The sequence below is a fragment of the Meriones unguiculatus genome, chromosome 3, assembly GCF_030254825.1.
Source record: "Meriones unguiculatus strain TT.TT164.6M chromosome 3, Bangor_MerUng_6.1, whole genome shotgun sequence".
Classification (NCBI taxonomy): domain Eukaryota; kingdom Metazoa; phylum Chordata; class Mammalia; order Rodentia; family Muridae; genus Meriones; species Meriones unguiculatus.
In genome coordinates, this window is record NC_083351.1 from 68,486,930 (window position 1) to 68,504,926 (window position 17,997).

Sequence of the window (17,997 nt, forward strand, 5' to 3'; positions counted from 1 at the left end):
CATTAGGTCCTTTCTATTGAATCCTTCCAGGCTTCCAGACTATGTTTTTTTGTTATTAGAGAGAGGATGTTTGAGAGCTAAGTGTGAAGTCTGAGCCTGGGATAGGTAGGTAGTACTCCATGTAAAGTTTCTCTGGCATCAGATATTTTCACTTAAGCTTTTCCATTTTTGTAAAATCATTTTTCTTTAAGCTTCTACAAATTCCTTATAGAAGTAGGTCCTCAATTCAAAATACTCTTATAAAAAGATGATGTCAAATCTTAATATTTCCCTGTCTCACATTAGGTATGATTACTTTTCTCAGTTACTGGTGGTTTTGCAAAGTCCTTCATGCTTCTCATTTATATAGTATATACACATACATACATATTGATATAGATACATGAATTTCTACCTTTTCATTTGTTTCCCTGATTTGTAGCGAAACTGGTTAAACTTTAGGGATGGAGACTGAAAGAACAGTAGTGGAAAACTTGTTTACCTTTCATATAGACTCTCCATCTGTTGACATTTTGTCATATTGGCTTCATCCTTATACAGTCAGTTCCACTATAACATGAAATAATGTATTCTGGAGACTTCTGCTAGGCAATTTCATGCAGTGCAAATCAATTTCCTGAGAAAAGGGAGAGGTGGGAACAACCACAAAAATGTCAGTAACCCAATGAAAAGACAGAGGGAGGGAGCAGGGAAGAACGTAGGAGGAAGAATCAGGCAGTCTTCAGTCTGTGAGGTGGAAACAAATACTTGAATACTCAGGAAGGGTGTAATCCTGCTTGGGAACACAGCAGTTTGCCTAAGGAGGCAAGTGTTGGCAGGTTGAACTGGTGCATTATGGTAAACTAGGACAAGGGCTGCTGGGGTCTGATGGAAAGTTGTAATTCTAGCTGGTAGCTTCGGCCCCAGACACCGGCCAGAGGTTGGAGAATGAGCGTCACGCATTTCTTCGTGGCTTGAGTCAGCAGGGTTGTGTGTTCTCTGGTATTTCTCATAGTTGAAATCATGTGACACCTAATGTGATCAAGTCCCTGAGTTAATAGTTACTTTTTATCACTGTAGTAAGACATCTGACACAGACTGCTGAAGGTTGGGTGTCCTTCACAGTTTCAGACAGTTGGTCAAGCACCTTCACCCACTGAGCCATCTTGTCTACCCAGCTTTAGAATGAATTTGTCTTTATTAAATGACGAGCTGGTCTGTTGTGTATGAATTGGAATTTCATTGAATCTGTGGTAGAAAATACACAATTCTTTGGGTTCAAATTGTTCCCTAGTTGGCTGCATTGGCCAAAGTTTAGCAGACATCATAAATGACATTGAGCTATCAGAAAATGAGTTGCAGTGATGTTTAAATCTCATTCCTAAATAACTAGGAATTAACTTCCTCAGAGTGAGGCAGTTTTCCTTTACAACCACAATGTCATCACCACTCCTAGGATAATTACCACTGATTCATCCATTAGCTGGTTAAAGACAAGCTTGTTCCTAATAAAGCTGTATTGTTCAGTGTGTTTTGGCTTTCTTGCCCTTCCTCTCTTGTCCTAGGCACTGAGCTGTGTTGGGATGTGAAAACAAACCAAACCAAAACAAAAAAAAACAAAACAACAAAAAGAAATCAAGCAAAAGTCCTTCTCTCCCGCCCTCCAGAGTCTTGGAGTGCTGGGGAGACAGGCAATTTTAGGCAATTTTAGGCAAGATAGGTTAGGATAAGAGCAGTAGGATCTGTATCTGTTTTCGTTGGGAGTGCATCAGTGGACACACCCAGCGTGGTGGTCTAAAGCCTCTACTCTGTCTGTGACCGCCCTGCTGCTTCCGACACACCTTGCTTCTAACCCGGAAGGGCTTGCCTTCATCTAAAGGTAAAGGGCACATCAAACAGGATGTCCTCCCCTTCTTAGGTTCATTTAGTGTTGTTACAGTGAGGTTTGGCCAGGCACAGAGCTACAATGAAGAGGATTTTGAGAACCAGGCTGAGGAATGGGGACTTCATCCTCTAGGTGAGCTGTACTGGGTCATGAATACCAGGCATCCAGTAGCTACACTGTAATCAAGATAGGACTCATTCCTTTTTCATGTGTGTAATAGCTTGTCAAAGATGAAAATATCAGCTCAGATCAATGGGGCCCTCCAGAGACCTGGATTCATGTTGGTTTATAGCTCTGTTGTTCCTCATGTCATGACATCACCCACACCCCATGCTAGGCAACACGATGGTGAAAATGGCAGCTTGTTCCTTCCCTTTCAGGCACATTTTGGAAGCTATGTGCCTCACTTCTGTCTGGATCCCACACCTACATGCAGGAAGGGCTGAGAAACAGTCTTCATTGGGAGTTCATGTGCCAAGCTAAAAGGAACAGGTTTTAAGAATGGATATTGAGGGCCATCCTGTAGTACATACTGTACCAACATGTCTAAAAACACCAAAGGGATGTTCTACAAAATTAATCCCTGAAAATGCTCCTTAAAAATAGAATTACTGCAAAGTATATTGAGTCGTGCCTATAATCACAGTCCTTGGACTGAGGTAGGAGGATTCAGCTGTATAGTGAGTTTCTGGTCATTTTAGACGAGTATAAAACCCTGTCCCAAATCCCCCAAACAGGTAACAACAACAGAACCCAGATACAGTGTCAAAATGATTTTGGAAAACATTAAACACCATCGAACTCTATAAAATTCATATTGCAAAGTGGCATATGTAAGGCTCTGTGAAATTCTACAATTAAAAATATTCCTTACAGTCTTTGTTCATCCTAAGAAAATCTGGCCATGATGTGCTTCACACCATACTTTGTTTCTTTAAGAAGCTCTGTTCACATTAGCCTTGGAATCCCAGAAGTTTCCTTAGTTTGCAGTGAAGCACACAGCAACATGGAATTGTGTCAGTCTAGATTCAGACAGAGAAACAGCAGCTATGCCATATTTTAAAGGATTGCTGCAGGGACTAGATCTTCTGTAAGGTAATGTGAGGGCTGTTTAGCCGGTCTGCGTCAGATTGCTATCTGCATGAGGCTTCGAGTCCAGTGGGCAGATGGATGTGAGGGAGGACAGTGATAATGGGAAGAAGGGGGCAGATGGGACTTGTGGGAGTGGATGGAGACCTGGGTCAGTCTGTCACTGCTCCCAGTTTTTTTGTTTGTTCTGTTTAGTTTAGTTTTGTTATTTTTGTTGTTTCTTTTGTGTTTTGTTTTGTTTTGAGATAGTGTCTCACTGTATAACCCTGGTTGGCCTGGAACTTGGCCTCCAATTCAGATCTACCCACCTCTGCCTCCCAAGTGCTAAGATTAAAGGCGTGGGACACTACATTTGGTCAGCTGTTCCCAGTGTTAGTGATGGGGGTGTCCTTTGAGAGACGCTGATGTCCTTTATGGAAAAGATAACACACCTAACTTATAAAGCTTAAGGCAGTTGTCTTTGTTAGGGTTTCTATTACTGTAATGAAACACCATGACCAAAAAGTAGGATGGGGAGGAAAATGTTTGTTTGACTTACAGTTCCATATAGCTGTTCATTATCAAAGGAACTCAGGATAGGAACTCACACAGAACAGGAACCTGGAGGCAGAAGCTGATGCAGAGGCCATGGAGGGGTGCTGCTTACTGGCTTGCTCAGCCTACTTTCTTACAGAACCCAGGACCACCAGCCCAACAGTGGCCCTACCCACAATGAGCTGGGCCTCCCCCATTTATCACTAACTAAGAAAAGGCCTTTCAGCCGGATCTTGTGGAGGCCCCTCCTCAGTTGAGGTTCCCTCCTCTCAGATGACTCTAGTTAGTTGTCGTTGACCTAGGACTGGCCAGCACAGCAGCCCAGGGGAAAGCCTCTAGCATCAGCAGGCCTGGCTGCTGTTCCCACCTTAGAAAGCAAGGGTACAACAGTGCAGGTGAACTGCCTGATGCCCCCAACCTTCCAGATATTACCCCTTCACACCCATCTTCAACTTTCAATGAAAACATGCGTTGAAGGGAATTCTGAGCAGTGCAGTTCAGCCTAGTCACATAAGCGCCTTCAAAAAGCCAGCCCAGGCACTTAGCAGATGGCAAGTACAAATTGTTTACAGCAATGCCAGTTGCCATAGCTTTTAATGAGCACTAACCTAAATGGGCCTCAATAGCGAAGTCGATAAAAGTGCTGCACCCAAGTGATAGAAGTGATGTCTGGACACATCATTGTTATCACCACAGGTGAAGCGCACACGAGTAAGGAGTGAGAGACAGAACTGTGTTTGCTTTTATAACATTTCAGAAAAGGCTAAGCTGCTTTAGGGCCATGGTTACTCTGAAGAGGGTGGGGATGGCGTTAGGGTTCTCTCAGGAAGTACTCCGATGCGCATGCAGTGTGCATCGTGTGCACTCTGCCTCTTGACCTTCTTTTGCCTTCTATACAGGAATGGTCTCTTAGGGAAGGCTGAATGTGTTGTAGAATTTGTACTTAAGGCTAGGCTTCAGTACGAAGTTTAGGTCAGTTAAATTTCCTCAAGTTGTATATGTAGCTATGGATTAGAGTTGGGTGAAGCCATAAGGAGTGGGGTAGAGCCAAGGGATGTAGTCCAGCTATGTCTAGTTTGCATAAGCCCCTAGGTTAGCTCCCTTGGATTTTAGATGGTTGCACGTGCACATTAAGGGAGAGAATGCGGGAATATGGCGGGACTTACCTTTACTCTCAAACCTGGCACTCTTGGTGAACCTGTTTCCTTATCTTTAACCAAATTAACAGAATGTCATTTCAGCCTTTTCTGATTTATGAAATTTTGATTTCTTCTTTTCATGCTTTTTTTTTGTTTCAGTGAATTTATTAGTTGGATAGAATTATGATTCTTTTCTCCAAAATAGATTATTTGAAAGTGCTTTGGGTTGTTGAGTGTGGGACTGGGTGATCCCCAATGCTGTCAACAGTGACATGAACCTGGACTGTGTGTTCTCTGATGTCCCAAACAATTGTCTGAAAGTGGTGGTGGCTAAGACAGATGATGTTGTTTTTAATGCCTAGAGAACTGGGACTATAAGTTTTCTATAATGTTTTTGCTATGAATTTTCTCAAAAATGAAATATTACTAATTATGTATTCTTTAACTTTGGAAAATTTTGAATATGCACAAAACAGTACAGAGCACTCTATGATATCCTGTCTGTGGCTTATGTTGCTAATTGTGCAGTGCTCTCTTTCCCTTGGTCTGGAGGATGCTTGTGGCTGGATTCTAAAATCCCTCCTACCTTCTGTCATAGCAGTCACCACACTGAGCCATAACTGCTGGTCTTTTTCTGTCGCCTTGTTACCTGGACTCTCATCTTTCTGTGGTCAGGGGTTATGTCTTGTCCTTCATGTTCCCAACACCTCACTTAGTGGAAACCCAGAAAACAGCAATGAATGACTGAGTTACCAAACTTGTGAGGTGAAGAACTGATAGTTGGTTCTTGAAGAAGACCATATCTGGGGAAAGTTGAGGAGACGTGGTGGGTGGCCTATACTGCTCAGAGAAGCAAAAAAAGATCAAGAATTGCATCCTAGGAGGGAAATCAGGAGAAAGAGTTTTGAGGAATTAGCAAACATCAGGAAGAGGCCAGGGAGGATGGGGATTTTCTTCTTTTGTCAGACTTTAGTGGCTATTACAGATGGTAAGATTAAAAACAGAGTATCAGGAGAGTAAGGTAAGACTATAGGATGAAGAAATGGGAGTCTAAGATTAAAAAACAAATAAACTCCCCTATATTTAGAGAGGTGAAGCCATGAGAGGAAGATTTGGGAGTGAGCTCACAGCTGAACAGAGCTCACAGCACAGGAGTCACACTCAAAGGACACTGAAATCAAAGCAGGGGATGGGGTCTCTCTGCTGCCCCCTCCTAGTCCTCTGCTGTAATTCATCAGGATGGGATGAGCTTATGAGCGCCTCTTTGCAGGCTCTGGATCAATCTGATCAAGCAGCGTATTTCTGAGAAGCGATATGTGCTGTGCTATGCTCTTCTCTCTGAATGATTTTTGTTTCTGTTAACTCGATCCCCCTGTTCCTACAGGAAACATGGTAGAATGGTGCTTGCCTCAAGATGTTGACCTTGAAGGTGTCGAGTTCAAGTCTATGGCCAGTGGGTCCCATAAAGTCCAGTCTGACTTCATGTGAGTACTTCTGAACCTGTTTTGTGCTGCTTGATCTCTTCTCTCCCACGTCCTCCAGAGCATGCTGTCAAGAGCTGTCTTCAGATAGTGTATGTCAGTGTTCTGTGTGTTTCTCTAATTTCTCAGCCATGGCTGCAGCTCTCAAGGTCTCAGTGGGTCCCACATCCCTGCTGACAGCTCCTACAGTAGGCGCTTTCCTGTTACTGAGCAACTGTGTGTCTTTATGGAGGTTTGCTTTTAGTGTAAGAAAGGAGTTTCAGTTCAGTGTGGGTTAATCAAAGATATCTACATGGTAAACTTGTTAATTCTAGCCTTAAACAGGCCAGTTTTAGTGACGTGTAAATGGTGTATGGTGAGTTTTTCAAGAAGCCAATGGATATGCCCTCAGGATAATTTATAGTTTTAATCTCTGCATTGGGCTGAAGCCATAGCTGACCCAAGCAAGTGTGTAAAGGGAAAGGGAGTTAAAATGTCAGCTGCATTGGAGCTGTCCAAAGCCAAGGAACTGAGAGAATCGTGGTTGATACTGAGAAAACAGAGTGTGACTTCCCGAGGAGCCTGAGGTCAGCCCTGGCTCTGGTTCTCCCATTGAAGCCCTTAGTTGTGTCAGAGAGGATACCAGGGTCTCTGGCTGTGGGCATTTGAGCAGCATGCTTGTAGATGCCACATGCTAAGCCTTTGATTCTGGGATGGCCAGTTCTGGGGTCTTGGAACCTTGGCCACTCCCTGGGAGACTGGATGACTTTCTTTATGATCAAACTTTATTTGGAGCTCTGAACATAGTTGTTTGGGCTGGGATTGTATTGTAAAAAAAAGGTAAAAACAAAACAAAAAAACCTGCTGTCTTCCTAAATTGGAGACACAGTGCATATTTGGTCTATTTCAGTTATTTTCGGAAGGGCCCCTTCTTTGGCCTGGCCTGCTTTGCCAACATGCCTGTGGAGAGCGAGCTGGAGCGCGGCGCTCGCATGAAGTCTGTGGGTATCCTCTCTCCATCCTACACCCTGCTCTACCGCTACATGCATTTTTTGGAGAACCAGGTTCGGTAAGTGGCTTCCCCGAGTGGCTTCTATATGTTGTGGGTAGCAGCAGGGTCTGCCAGCTGGTGCCTGTGCAGTGAGTCCCTGGAGATGGAGGCTTTTGGCCACAGATGTCTCCTCCAGTATCTGTGGCTCCAGGTCAAGCCTCACACGATGCCCTTTTCTTTCAGCAAATGTATTATCAAATGATTCTTTATCCTATAATGAAAGCTGGGGAAGATGTTTACTCTCAGTGTTTCGTAATACTTGCGTCACTTTTTAATCAAATATATTTTAATCAGATATAAACATTGTCTTTGTTTACACTTAGCTGCTATACTTATCTTCTTTCCCAGGTAAGCAGGAAGATTTTAAAAATTGTCTTATGTCAAATCATTTATTATTTCAGATAGCAGAAGAACATATAATAGAAGAAGAAAATTTATTAGTTATTATATTTACATATGTATGTTGCATTTTCAAATAACCTAATTAACCTTCAAACAATACTGGAGAAATTTTTCTCTAGTCTTAGAAGACTGTTAAAGTTTTAGTCTGTTTTCTGACACGTATATTTGTGTGCTTTGATAAAATTTGCATGACAACTGGGCATAGTGGTACTTTTTGGCCCAGGAATTAAAGGCTTTCCGTTTACATAAGTAGAAATGTAGCAAGACCTTGTATTTCATGTATGTGTGTATGTACTTGGCATTGATAGTTACATATGAACTATTTTATCCTATGCATTACTTATTCATTCATTCACTTACTTATTTTGAGTTAGTGTCTTGCTTTGTAGCCCAGGCTAGCCTTTTAATTTGCAATTGTATGGGATGGCAGGCTTTTTACATGGGCACTGGGATGTAAGCTGTAATCATCATGATTGTGTAGTGATTTCTCTTAACTGAGCCACCTTTCCAGCCCACCTGGGTCATAGTTTAAGTTAGATGATGGGATCTAAGTTAGCCTATGCTCTTTGCCCATCCTTATTTCCTTCATTCTCATGGTAACTCCCTGTATCTGAGATTTATTCTTACAGTCTGACTCCCGGTCTTCCCAAGAGTGAGAAAAAGTCTCAACTACTTTTGGGTACACAGGAGCTGGCTTTCCCACCCTCATGAGACCTAAATTAGTGGATTTTACAGAGATGATGCCCTTTCTCTTTCTAAACAGTTTTTTTTTAAATCTTCTTCAGCTTCTAAGCCAACACCACACTGTGGTTTTTGATTCTGCAGTAACCCATTTTTTGGGTACCAACTTCTACTTTATCTAAAATAGAAGCCAAGTTACTGTAACAAAGAGGAGACCCCCCAAAATACAGTGGTTCAAACAAATCGGAACTCCAGCTTTCTAGCACGGCATCCCAGACCAGACAGAGAGAAATGCTGCGGTGTGGGCGGCCACTGGGGCAAGGTCCTCCATCTCGCCCATCTCCCAGCATGATGGGGAAAGTGACTCACGGTCAGCATATGCCATGTCAGCCAGCGAGGAGAGAGCTTGATGCAGAAATCTCAGCGTGAACACATCACTCCTGCACACATTCTGTAGGCTAGTTGGTGGCTCCTGGCCACACCGAGATGTTGGGAGGTCTGGGAATATGTAGTCCAAGAGAAGGTGAGGACAGTGAAAATTTGGAGGTTCTATATAGTAACAGAAGAAAGCAATCTCTACCACTGTCATAAAATGTAGACTTCCCCAGTTGTCATAAATACCCAATAACACTAGTAATCACTATTTCTCATATATCTTCCAAAATTGATACCTAAAAGTATGTATGTATGCACGTGTATGTACAAATGTATATCCTTACTGTTCTCCCTCTCACACAAAAGAAAGCGGGCTGCGTTTTGGCCTTTTCATTTGGCAGTAGACATGCTCTCACATGGGTAGGAGAGCTTCCATATTGGTCTCCCTTGCTGATTAAAGAGAACTAGAGACAACAGAGATGAGACTATGATAACGGCGTGAAGAAAGAAAGGTCAGTTCTAGATGGGACAGCAGCTTTACATAAGTTAATTAGACTTAATTTATACCATATTCTGCAATACCCAGTCTGCATTTAAATTCATTCTGACTTCTGATATCTTAGCCTTACTCACTAGTATTTCATCTGTAATTGTCACCTTTACTGTCTCTCCAGTTAGGGATCTGAGTTCAGGGCCTACTACCCATGTAAGAGAAATGTCAGGTGTGGCGGTGCGCACTTGCGGTCCAAGCTCTGGGTGGGGCCATGGTGGGTGGAGACATGGATCCCGGACGCTCACTGGCCAGCCTGCCCAGCCTGCAAGGCAAATTCTGGGCCAGGGAGAGACGTTGGCTTAAAGAAAAAAAAGTGGGGATGGCATCTTCAAAATCCATACCTGAGGTTGACCTCTGATCTCTACCCACACCAACACACACACATATGCACACACATACACACACCATACCACACACACACACACACACACACACACACACACACACACACAGTCTTGGCAGCTTCACTGAATGCTAGAACTCCTGATTTCTGTATTTAATCATTTCATTGTCATTGGCTTTAAGGTTGTTTCCTATTTTTTTGCACCATAAGTAGACTGGAGCATTATCCGGGTGAACTCACAGCCATGAACACTTTAGGGCAACTACCTCCGAATGGAATTACTGGGTCAGAGGATGGACACCGTGTGCGCTTTAACACAAGCTGTAAGCAAAGCCTTCGGAACGGTGGTGGCCCTTCCCCTTGCAGCAGCAGTAAATGGGAGTGCCTGATCATTTTGTCATTATAAAACCAGGTGACAGACTTGCTCAGACAAGCAAGGAACACACCAGAGTGACAAAATGTGATTGCTGACCGAGCATCTCTGATTCTTACAGTGGATGACTTTCTACTGGGTAAGATTGGGGGCAGCAAGAGTCTCTGAACTGAGGCCTCTGGCCTAAAGAGAGCCCCAGTCTCTCTTTAGAGACTGGTCCTACAGGGGAATCCATGATCTGCTTCACACAGCAGTGGCTTCATATCATACATACACTGAGTCACTTATCCGTACTGTTTAGAGGAGGGATCTGGCCCAGTTACCATGTGTGGCTTTGGTATGTACTTCAGGCAATGGTTTTTAAATTTACCTGCCCTATTGACAACCTCATTGTCTCCATCTTTGAAAAATATCTTGTCTTCTGGTACTCTGTTGTGCTAGTACCCTTGGTTTCTCTTGGTGTTGTGACTTGAGCTGTCACAAAATCTACAGTGTGTTTAAATTCAGGCTTCCTTACAACAACAGTCAGATTTGCACTGTGAATTTCTGTTTACATCTGAGCTCCTGTGTTCTATCCTACCTGTTACTGCCTTGTTTTATTCTGTCAGGCAGTGAAACCTTAGGCCATCAAAGGACAGAGTCCTGATATTAGTTGTTTTCTTGTTACATCCACACATTTATCTCTGTGTGGGGGGATAGGATCAGAGATCAAATTAAGGTTGTCAGGGTGAGTGGAAAAGTTGGCCCTATCTCTAGCTTGTCATCTAAACTCAGTACTGACTTTCTATAGAATATTGGACCAAATACAGTATTGACTGTAGCCAAAGAGTAAAGACCAACAATTGAGCAGCAACTAGCAAACAGAAAATAAAGGTTATTTAAATTGGCCTGGATAAATTGCCTCTTTTAAGAGAGAATATGTAGATTCTTAGTGTTTTGTTGTTATTGTTGTTTGTTTTTTGTTTTTTTAAGGGAAAAGGGATCCTAACTCAAACACATTTGACCTTTACCTGTTTCTCAAACTTGACACATTTCTCAGCAGAGTACCTGCAAGGCACTGTCTTCTCAGAACAACCAGACAGACCTGAGCCACAAAGGATTTCCTATCCAGCCCAGGAGCTTTTCTGAGAATGACAGCAGTTGCTCTAAACACTTGTGTTTGCTTATCACTACTAACACATGGCTGCCTCCTGAATCAAAGCTTTTCAGACCCCTAAAATTAGAGAGAGGCACTTTTTTTTTTGTAATTGTTTTCTAAACTTTTCTTTGGGAGGAGGCAAAGTCCCACTGTGTAGTCCAGACTGACCTTGAATTTGTGATTCTCCTGCCAAGTTCTTGGCTTATAGGTATTCACTGTCACATACACACAGCTAATGATACCTTTTTTAAGTACAATGATGATGCAAACATTTCTGTTTTTAATACAAATTTGTCCAGAAAGTCTCCTTCCATCATCTTGTCACTGAGTGCTGGAAGTCACTCTGGGTTGGCAGTGACAGAAAACAGCTGCCAACAGCTGCTCCTTTGTCAGTGGTGATCTTGATTCTGAGCATTGTGAGTTACAACTTGGAGTAGGTCTCGTGGTAGGGTGGTGGAAGGGAGGAGTAGGAATTACCTATTTGTAATCAGTGTTTTTTCAGCCATAATTAGGGATGTGTCTCTTTTTCTCTGAAGCTTGTTTCTCATTGTTTGGTCTTTACTCTAAGAAACCAGGGTTGAGAGTGGTTTGGAGATTTTTATTCATCCTTATATTAATTTGCTGAAACTGGGTAACAGTATCTGTAATTAGATGAACGAATCTGATTGTCTCATTGTTCTGGGGCCTTAAGAGTCAAAAATCTCTATGCATGGTCCTTGTTTGGAGTATCAATCTCAGAAAAGAATCCCGTGCCCAGATTGTTTGATTCTGTTGCTCCCCTTGTGGAGCTCCTGTTCCCTCCAGGTCTTTCTATCTCTCCCTTCTTTCATAAGATTCCCTGTACTCTGCCCAAAGTTTGGCTATCAATCTCAGGATATGTTTTAATACCCTGCTGGGTAAAGCCTTTCAGAGGCCCTCTGTAAAAGGCTTCTGTCCTGTTCCCCATTTTCTCCCTCTTCTGATGTCTGTCTCATTTGTCTTTCTGAATGAAGATTGAGCATCTTACCCAGGATCCTCCTTCTTGATTAGCTTCCTTAGGTGTACAGATTTTAGTATGGCTATCCTATATTAAATGTCTAAGATCCACTTATAAGTGAGTATATACCATGTGTGTCTTTCTGCTACTGGGATACCTCACTCAGGATGGTCTTTTCTAGATCCCACCATTTGCCTGAAAATTTCATGATTTCCTTGTTTTTTTTTTTATATTTTTTTCTTTATTAATTACACTTTATTTACTTTGTATCCCTCCTGTGGTTCCCTCCCGATTTCTTTGTTTTTAATTGCTGAGTAGTATTTCATGTGTAATTGTACCACAATTTCTGTACCTATTCCTCAATTGAGGAACATCTGGGTTGTTTCCAGTTTCTGGCTTTTACTAATAAAGCTGCTACGGACATGCTTGAGCAAATGTCCTTGTATACTTGAGCATCTTTTGGGTATATGCCTAGGAGTGTTATAACTGGATCGTGAGGTAGCACTATTCCTAATTGTCTGAGAAAGAGCCAGATTTATTTCCAAAGTGGTTGTACAAGTTTACATTCCCACCAACAATGAAGTAGGGTTCCTCTTTCTCCACATCCAGCATGTGTTGTCACTTGAATTTTTTATCTTAGACATTCTGATGGGTATAAGGTGAAATCTCAGGATCATTTTGATTTGCATTTCTCTGATGACTAAGGATGTTGAGCACAGATGTAGCCCATGGCAACTTAGTGTACAAAAGGTTCTCCAGTAATAGGAACAGGGACCGTCTCTGACATGAACTCATGCGCTGCCTCTTTGATCACCTCCACCTGAGAGGGGAACAGCCTTACCAGTCCACAGAGGAAGACAAAGAAGCCAGTCCTGATGAGACCTGATAGACTAGGGTCATATGGAAGGGGAGGAGGACCTCCGTTATCATTGGACTGGGGGAGGGGCATAGGAGAAGAAGAGGGAGGGAGAGTAGGATTGGGAAGAGATAGGCGAGGGTGCTACAGCTGGAACACAAAGTGAATAAACTGTAATTAATAAAAATAAAATAAAAATTAAGAAAAGAGTCAAAACTCAAGTTTTCAGTGTCAGGGCCACTTCCCACATCCCTCTTGGCCCCGTGCTTTGCTGCAGTCTCTGGGTACTTTGGTATCAGCATCACCTCAGAGTTTGCTTTCATCTCCACATGTCTACCCCATGCCTCTGTATGTGTGTGTATGCACACATACACATGAGCATGTGTGTGATTTCTCCTTTTTAAGTCACCCAGAATCAAGGTTCCCTCAAAAGACCTTTCTTTAACCCAATTGCCTCCTAAGATTCAAATAAAGCCACCTTCTCAGGTGGCTGAGATGAAGGCCAAGATTCCAACGTATCTTTAGGGAAGGAATAAAGTCAGCCTCTAACATTGCTATTAAACATAAAACCTTGACCTGGAGGCAGGTCATTCTCTTGATCTGAGGGTCAGTTGACCAGGCTTTTAGCCTGAGCAGAGGATGTAAGTAGAAGACCTCAGTGGCCTTCAGCCATAACTGTTTTCCTCTCTTTGAGACACTGAGGGCTCAGCTTCTCTCTGTTCCATTATAACAGCACACACATGCTCGAGTTCTACACACAGCAAAGCAGCCATAGGCAGGGTCTTCCAGATTATCTCATCTCACAATGAGCAGTGCTCCAGAGCAGCACATATGACCTGCAGCAGAGCACGCTCAAGAAGTAGACGCTAGACGCAGTCTGCTCATTCTAAATGTTGGTGCCATTGAGAAGTTTCAGGCCTCATGTTGGAACTTTGTATAAAGATCTTCTCGACAGTAATGGAGACATGACGGTAACCCCCAGGGGCAGATGTTCTGAGTGCATCTGGGCTTTTTGGGTAGAGATACAGTTATGTTGGGCAGAGCTGCTCACTGTGCGTGTGTTACACAGACACCAGCTGGAGATGCCGGGACACTACTCTCATCTGGCTGCGTTCTATGAAGACAAGAAAGGGGTGCTCCATGCGGGCCCTGGGAGGGGTGGCAGCTTGCCTCCTGTCTACTGGCTGCCTTCCATCCACCGCTACATGTATCCTGAGATGAAGGTGAGGTTGGCTATTCTTTCATGTGTCATAATAGGTTCGTTTTTAAGTGACAAAGAAAGTATCCCTCAGCCTTGTACAGAATTCTGCTTCTCACATTATTAGGTTCATTTAAAACATAAGGCACATTACCTTAGACAATAGTTGTCTGAAGCCTTCCATAGTCAGAGCACAAAGCCACATCTGCTGAGCTACTCGAGTTGATTCCTAGGAAGATGCTTTTGATTGTGGTGCTTTCTTCTGCTATGGTAAAGCCAAATAACTAAAGACGAAGAGCTTGAAGAACAGACATGGTATTTCTTAGCTCTGTTATTTTTGGCATTATTTTATTTGGAATTTTTGTAGCATCCTTTGCATTTGTACTTGCATGTCTGTTTAACATCAAGAAATCTGGCCATGCAGTAGGTGTTTAGAAGATACGAAAGGGTGTCAGAATATTAATCTCACTTTTTATTCCTTCTCCTGTGTTTGAGCACAAGATTCTTCAGTGAAGCTTAGGACTCCTCTTGTAAAGAAATAATGCATGAGTTTATGGGAGAAGGTATCTTGGGATATTTCTTAGAGTTTCTGCTGCTGTGTAGACCTACCACGACCACAGCAACTCTTAAAAAGGAAGACATTTAATTGGGGATGGCTCATAGTTCAGAGGTTTAGTCCATTATCATAGTGACAGTAAGTATGGCAGCATGCAGGCAGACACAGTACTGCAGAAGGAGCCAAGAGGTCTACATCTGGACCAGCAGGCAGCAGGAAGAGAAAGAGATACCCTGGGCCTGAAGAGACAGTGGAGCTTCTGAAACCTCAAAACCTACCTCTCGTGACATACTTCACCCAATACCTCCTAATAGTGTCACTTCCTATGAGCCTGTGGGGACATTTTCATTCAAACCACCACAGAGCAGAAGTTGCTCACTAAAGCAGTTGGCTATGTAGAAAAGAAGTGGTGTGAATTCCAGACCTGTTGGCTGGGGGCTGAGGGCATGATCCTGTTGCCTTAGCATAGCCATGAGTTGGGCGTTATGCTAATGTGTTAGTACCTGTTGCAACACTCTTGTAAGATTTAAAGAAAAGTTTGTTTGTTTTGCTATTTTATTCTTTGTTTTCTATTGAAAGCAATTGAAGCTTATCAATGAATGGTTCAATGACTTTTTTTAAGAGACAGGAACAAGCCGGGTGCAGTGACCCACACTTATAATCCCAGCACTCAGGGAGGCAGAGGCAGGTGGTTCTCTATGAGTTCAAAGTTAGCCTGGTCTACAAAGTGAGTCCAGGACAGCCAAGGTTACACAGAGAAACCCTATCTCAAACAAACAAACAAACAAACAAACAAGGACAGGAAGAACCTAAACCCAGGACGCGGCCAAAGCCAGTGCTCACTCCCAGCCCTACTTCACTGCTTTTGCAGCAATATGGACAAGAGGACACAGACATGCTGTCTTTGGTCAAGAGCAAATTACTTAAATGAGATTGAATGTTTATGTTATTTGGCCCTAAGGGAAAAAAAAAAGGAATAAGATTTTATCAGAAAAACAGAGTAAGTTAGGTATCTGAAACTAATTCAAGAGAGGTAGTCAGTGGAACAGGAGTCAGAAGGCTGAAGGAGCCAGCAGAGGACAGAGTAACCTCGCGTATTAGTAACCTCAGACAACAGTTTCCACCCTGGATTTGGCTAGCTATTGCTGCCTAACAAATCACCCAAGATTAAAGGCATTCAGTAGTGCATGTGGATGGCCCCGCAGTTTCTGTGAGGAGGACTCCAGTCATGGCTTAGCCGAACCCCAGATTTAGGATCTGATACGAGGTTTCAATTAAGGTTCCAGCCAGGGCCGGAGTCCAAGCACAAGGCCCAACTAGACAAGAACCTATTTTTCTATAACTCTGTAATGACAGTTACAGGATCAAGTTCTTAAGGGAAGCTACAGGAGACTCTCCAGCTTGGCAGTTTGCTTCATCAAGGTCAGCAAAAAGAGACTGTTAGCACGATTAAGTCAGAACTCCTATAACCTAATTCTAGAAGTGAAAGGCCTGTGTGCCAAAGTCTCTCAGGTAGAACCAACTTCCTCAAGAGGAAGAGAGGATTGCACAAGGCTCTAAATGCCAAGGCCATGGGGGTTACTTAGATGCTGCTTGCCATATGTAGGGAAGTGGGGCTCTTGCGCAGCCTCTGCTTGGATCTCTGAGGGAAGCACTGTGCCTCTGAGGTCAGTGTGTGGTGCAGCTTATGCTGAGAGAGGCTGGAAGCTGCTGTGAGAGGTGCTCACTGCTGCTGGCGAAGTACTAACAGCAGCTAGACACTGAGGGAAGTCCTCCCTTCCTCCTGTCTTCAGCCTGAAGTCATGGCTTCCCGTTAGCACAACTAACAAGAGATTGGGTGTCCAGGGAGTCCTGACACTGATGAGTGAGAGACAGTTGGCCAGGGGCACAGGCTGATCAGGATTTGATCTGAACACTGCCAGCGCCTTTTTCTTCTGAAGGAAGTTACTCAGCTATCACCAAACCCAGGGGAAGCAGGCCAGCATTTGACCTGGATGTTCCTGGCTTCCTCTTCCCATAGACAAGGAGGGACAAAAGGAGAGGAAGATAATTGCCACGCACTTTTACCCAATTAAAGGCAACTTATTAACAAACCTGTCAGACCTTCAGATAAGGGGGGAAAGGTACTTACACAGGCTGAAGATGTGGGGGGTTTTCTTCAGAAGACAGTGTGTCAGCAATTAAAATTAACAATAAATGTTCCTTTTGTTTCAGCAGCCCCACTGCTGGACTCTGCCCTTTAGATATGAGAACACCAGAATGATATATAAGGCTGTGTAATTCAACAGTGTTCAGGCAGTAGACAACTAGAATGTTCATATAGTAAATAGTCATCGTGAGTAATAAATCAGAACATAAGATGACAGAAAAGTTTTACTAGGTCTATTTTGTGGAAGGGTAGCAAGGGCAGAAAACTTCCTACTATGATCCCACTTTGTTGAACAATCACAAATCATATTACATATTATGTGTATTTTCTATAAATATACATACACATATTGTCTGTGAAGAAAGAAGAACGAGTGAACATGTATTTGGCTATTGATGTATATGTGGCCTGAGAGCAACGTAAAGTATGGAGAGTTGGGGAGGGCAGTGCTTCTTGTGTATCCAAGGGTGGGCTCGGGCAAAATGACAGCAGTAGAAGTGGCATACGACTAGCCCTGAGTGCGTAGTTCTCTATCTGCAGAGTCAAGCAACACATCTGCATGAACACGTGCAGACTTTTCCTCATTATTCTGCAAACAGTGCTATGGAATGATTTACATAGCATTTACATAGCACTATAGGGTATTAGGTATATCAGTAACTAAAGGTGAGTTAAAGTATATGGGACTAACTGTGTATGTTACATGCTAGCATTTTATTTTTCATTGTATATAAGAGATCAAGTATCCACAGACCTCGGTATCTGGGGAGTGGGTCTTGGAAAGCAGTCCTCCGTGGATTCTACCATATATGCCATGACTGATTTTGTTTTTTATGGAAGATCATGTACATGTTCACAGTGGGAAATGCTTATTGTTCTCTGTAAAAGCCGCAAAGAAACAAGCTCAGAAAATAGACACATTTAAATCAAAGTGAGAGAAACGTCTGTCTCACTGTGTGGCCGAGCAGTGCACAGCACAGAAGGGTATGAGATCTGTGACTAAACTCCAGAAGATAGGACACCCTTGGTGGCTCTCCGTGGCATAACCCTGTGAACGGGACCTGAGGCACTGGCATTCCCTCAGCTCCAGGCATTTATATATACGCATCCTTCTGCCAAAACGGTCTCCTTTGGACTCACTCGTTACGTTGCAGCTTAGATGTCACTTCCTTCAGGAAGGCGTCACCATCTACCAGAATGCAATCAAGCACCTTCCCAATGGTTGTTCTCCTTCTCCACCATGCTGTCTCCTCAGGCTGT

The 17,997-nt window shown here is 43.1% G+C and overlaps 1 protein-coding gene across 1 annotated transcript in view; it reads left to right on the forward strand.

The window, feature by feature from the left end:
• Dennd11 (DENN domain containing 11) overlaps positions 1-17,997 on the forward strand; it is a 35,892-nt gene that overhangs the window by 6,740 nt on the left and 11,155 nt on the right. The window contains exons 2-4 of the mRNA XM_021661350.2: positions 6,011-6,110; positions 6,997-7,155; positions 13,904-14,057. Coding sequence (XP_021517025.1) covers positions 6,011-6,110; positions 6,997-7,155; positions 13,904-14,057 — 413 coding nt within the window. The remainder of the gene's footprint in view (positions 1-6,010; positions 6,111-6,996; positions 7,156-13,903; positions 14,058-17,997) is intronic.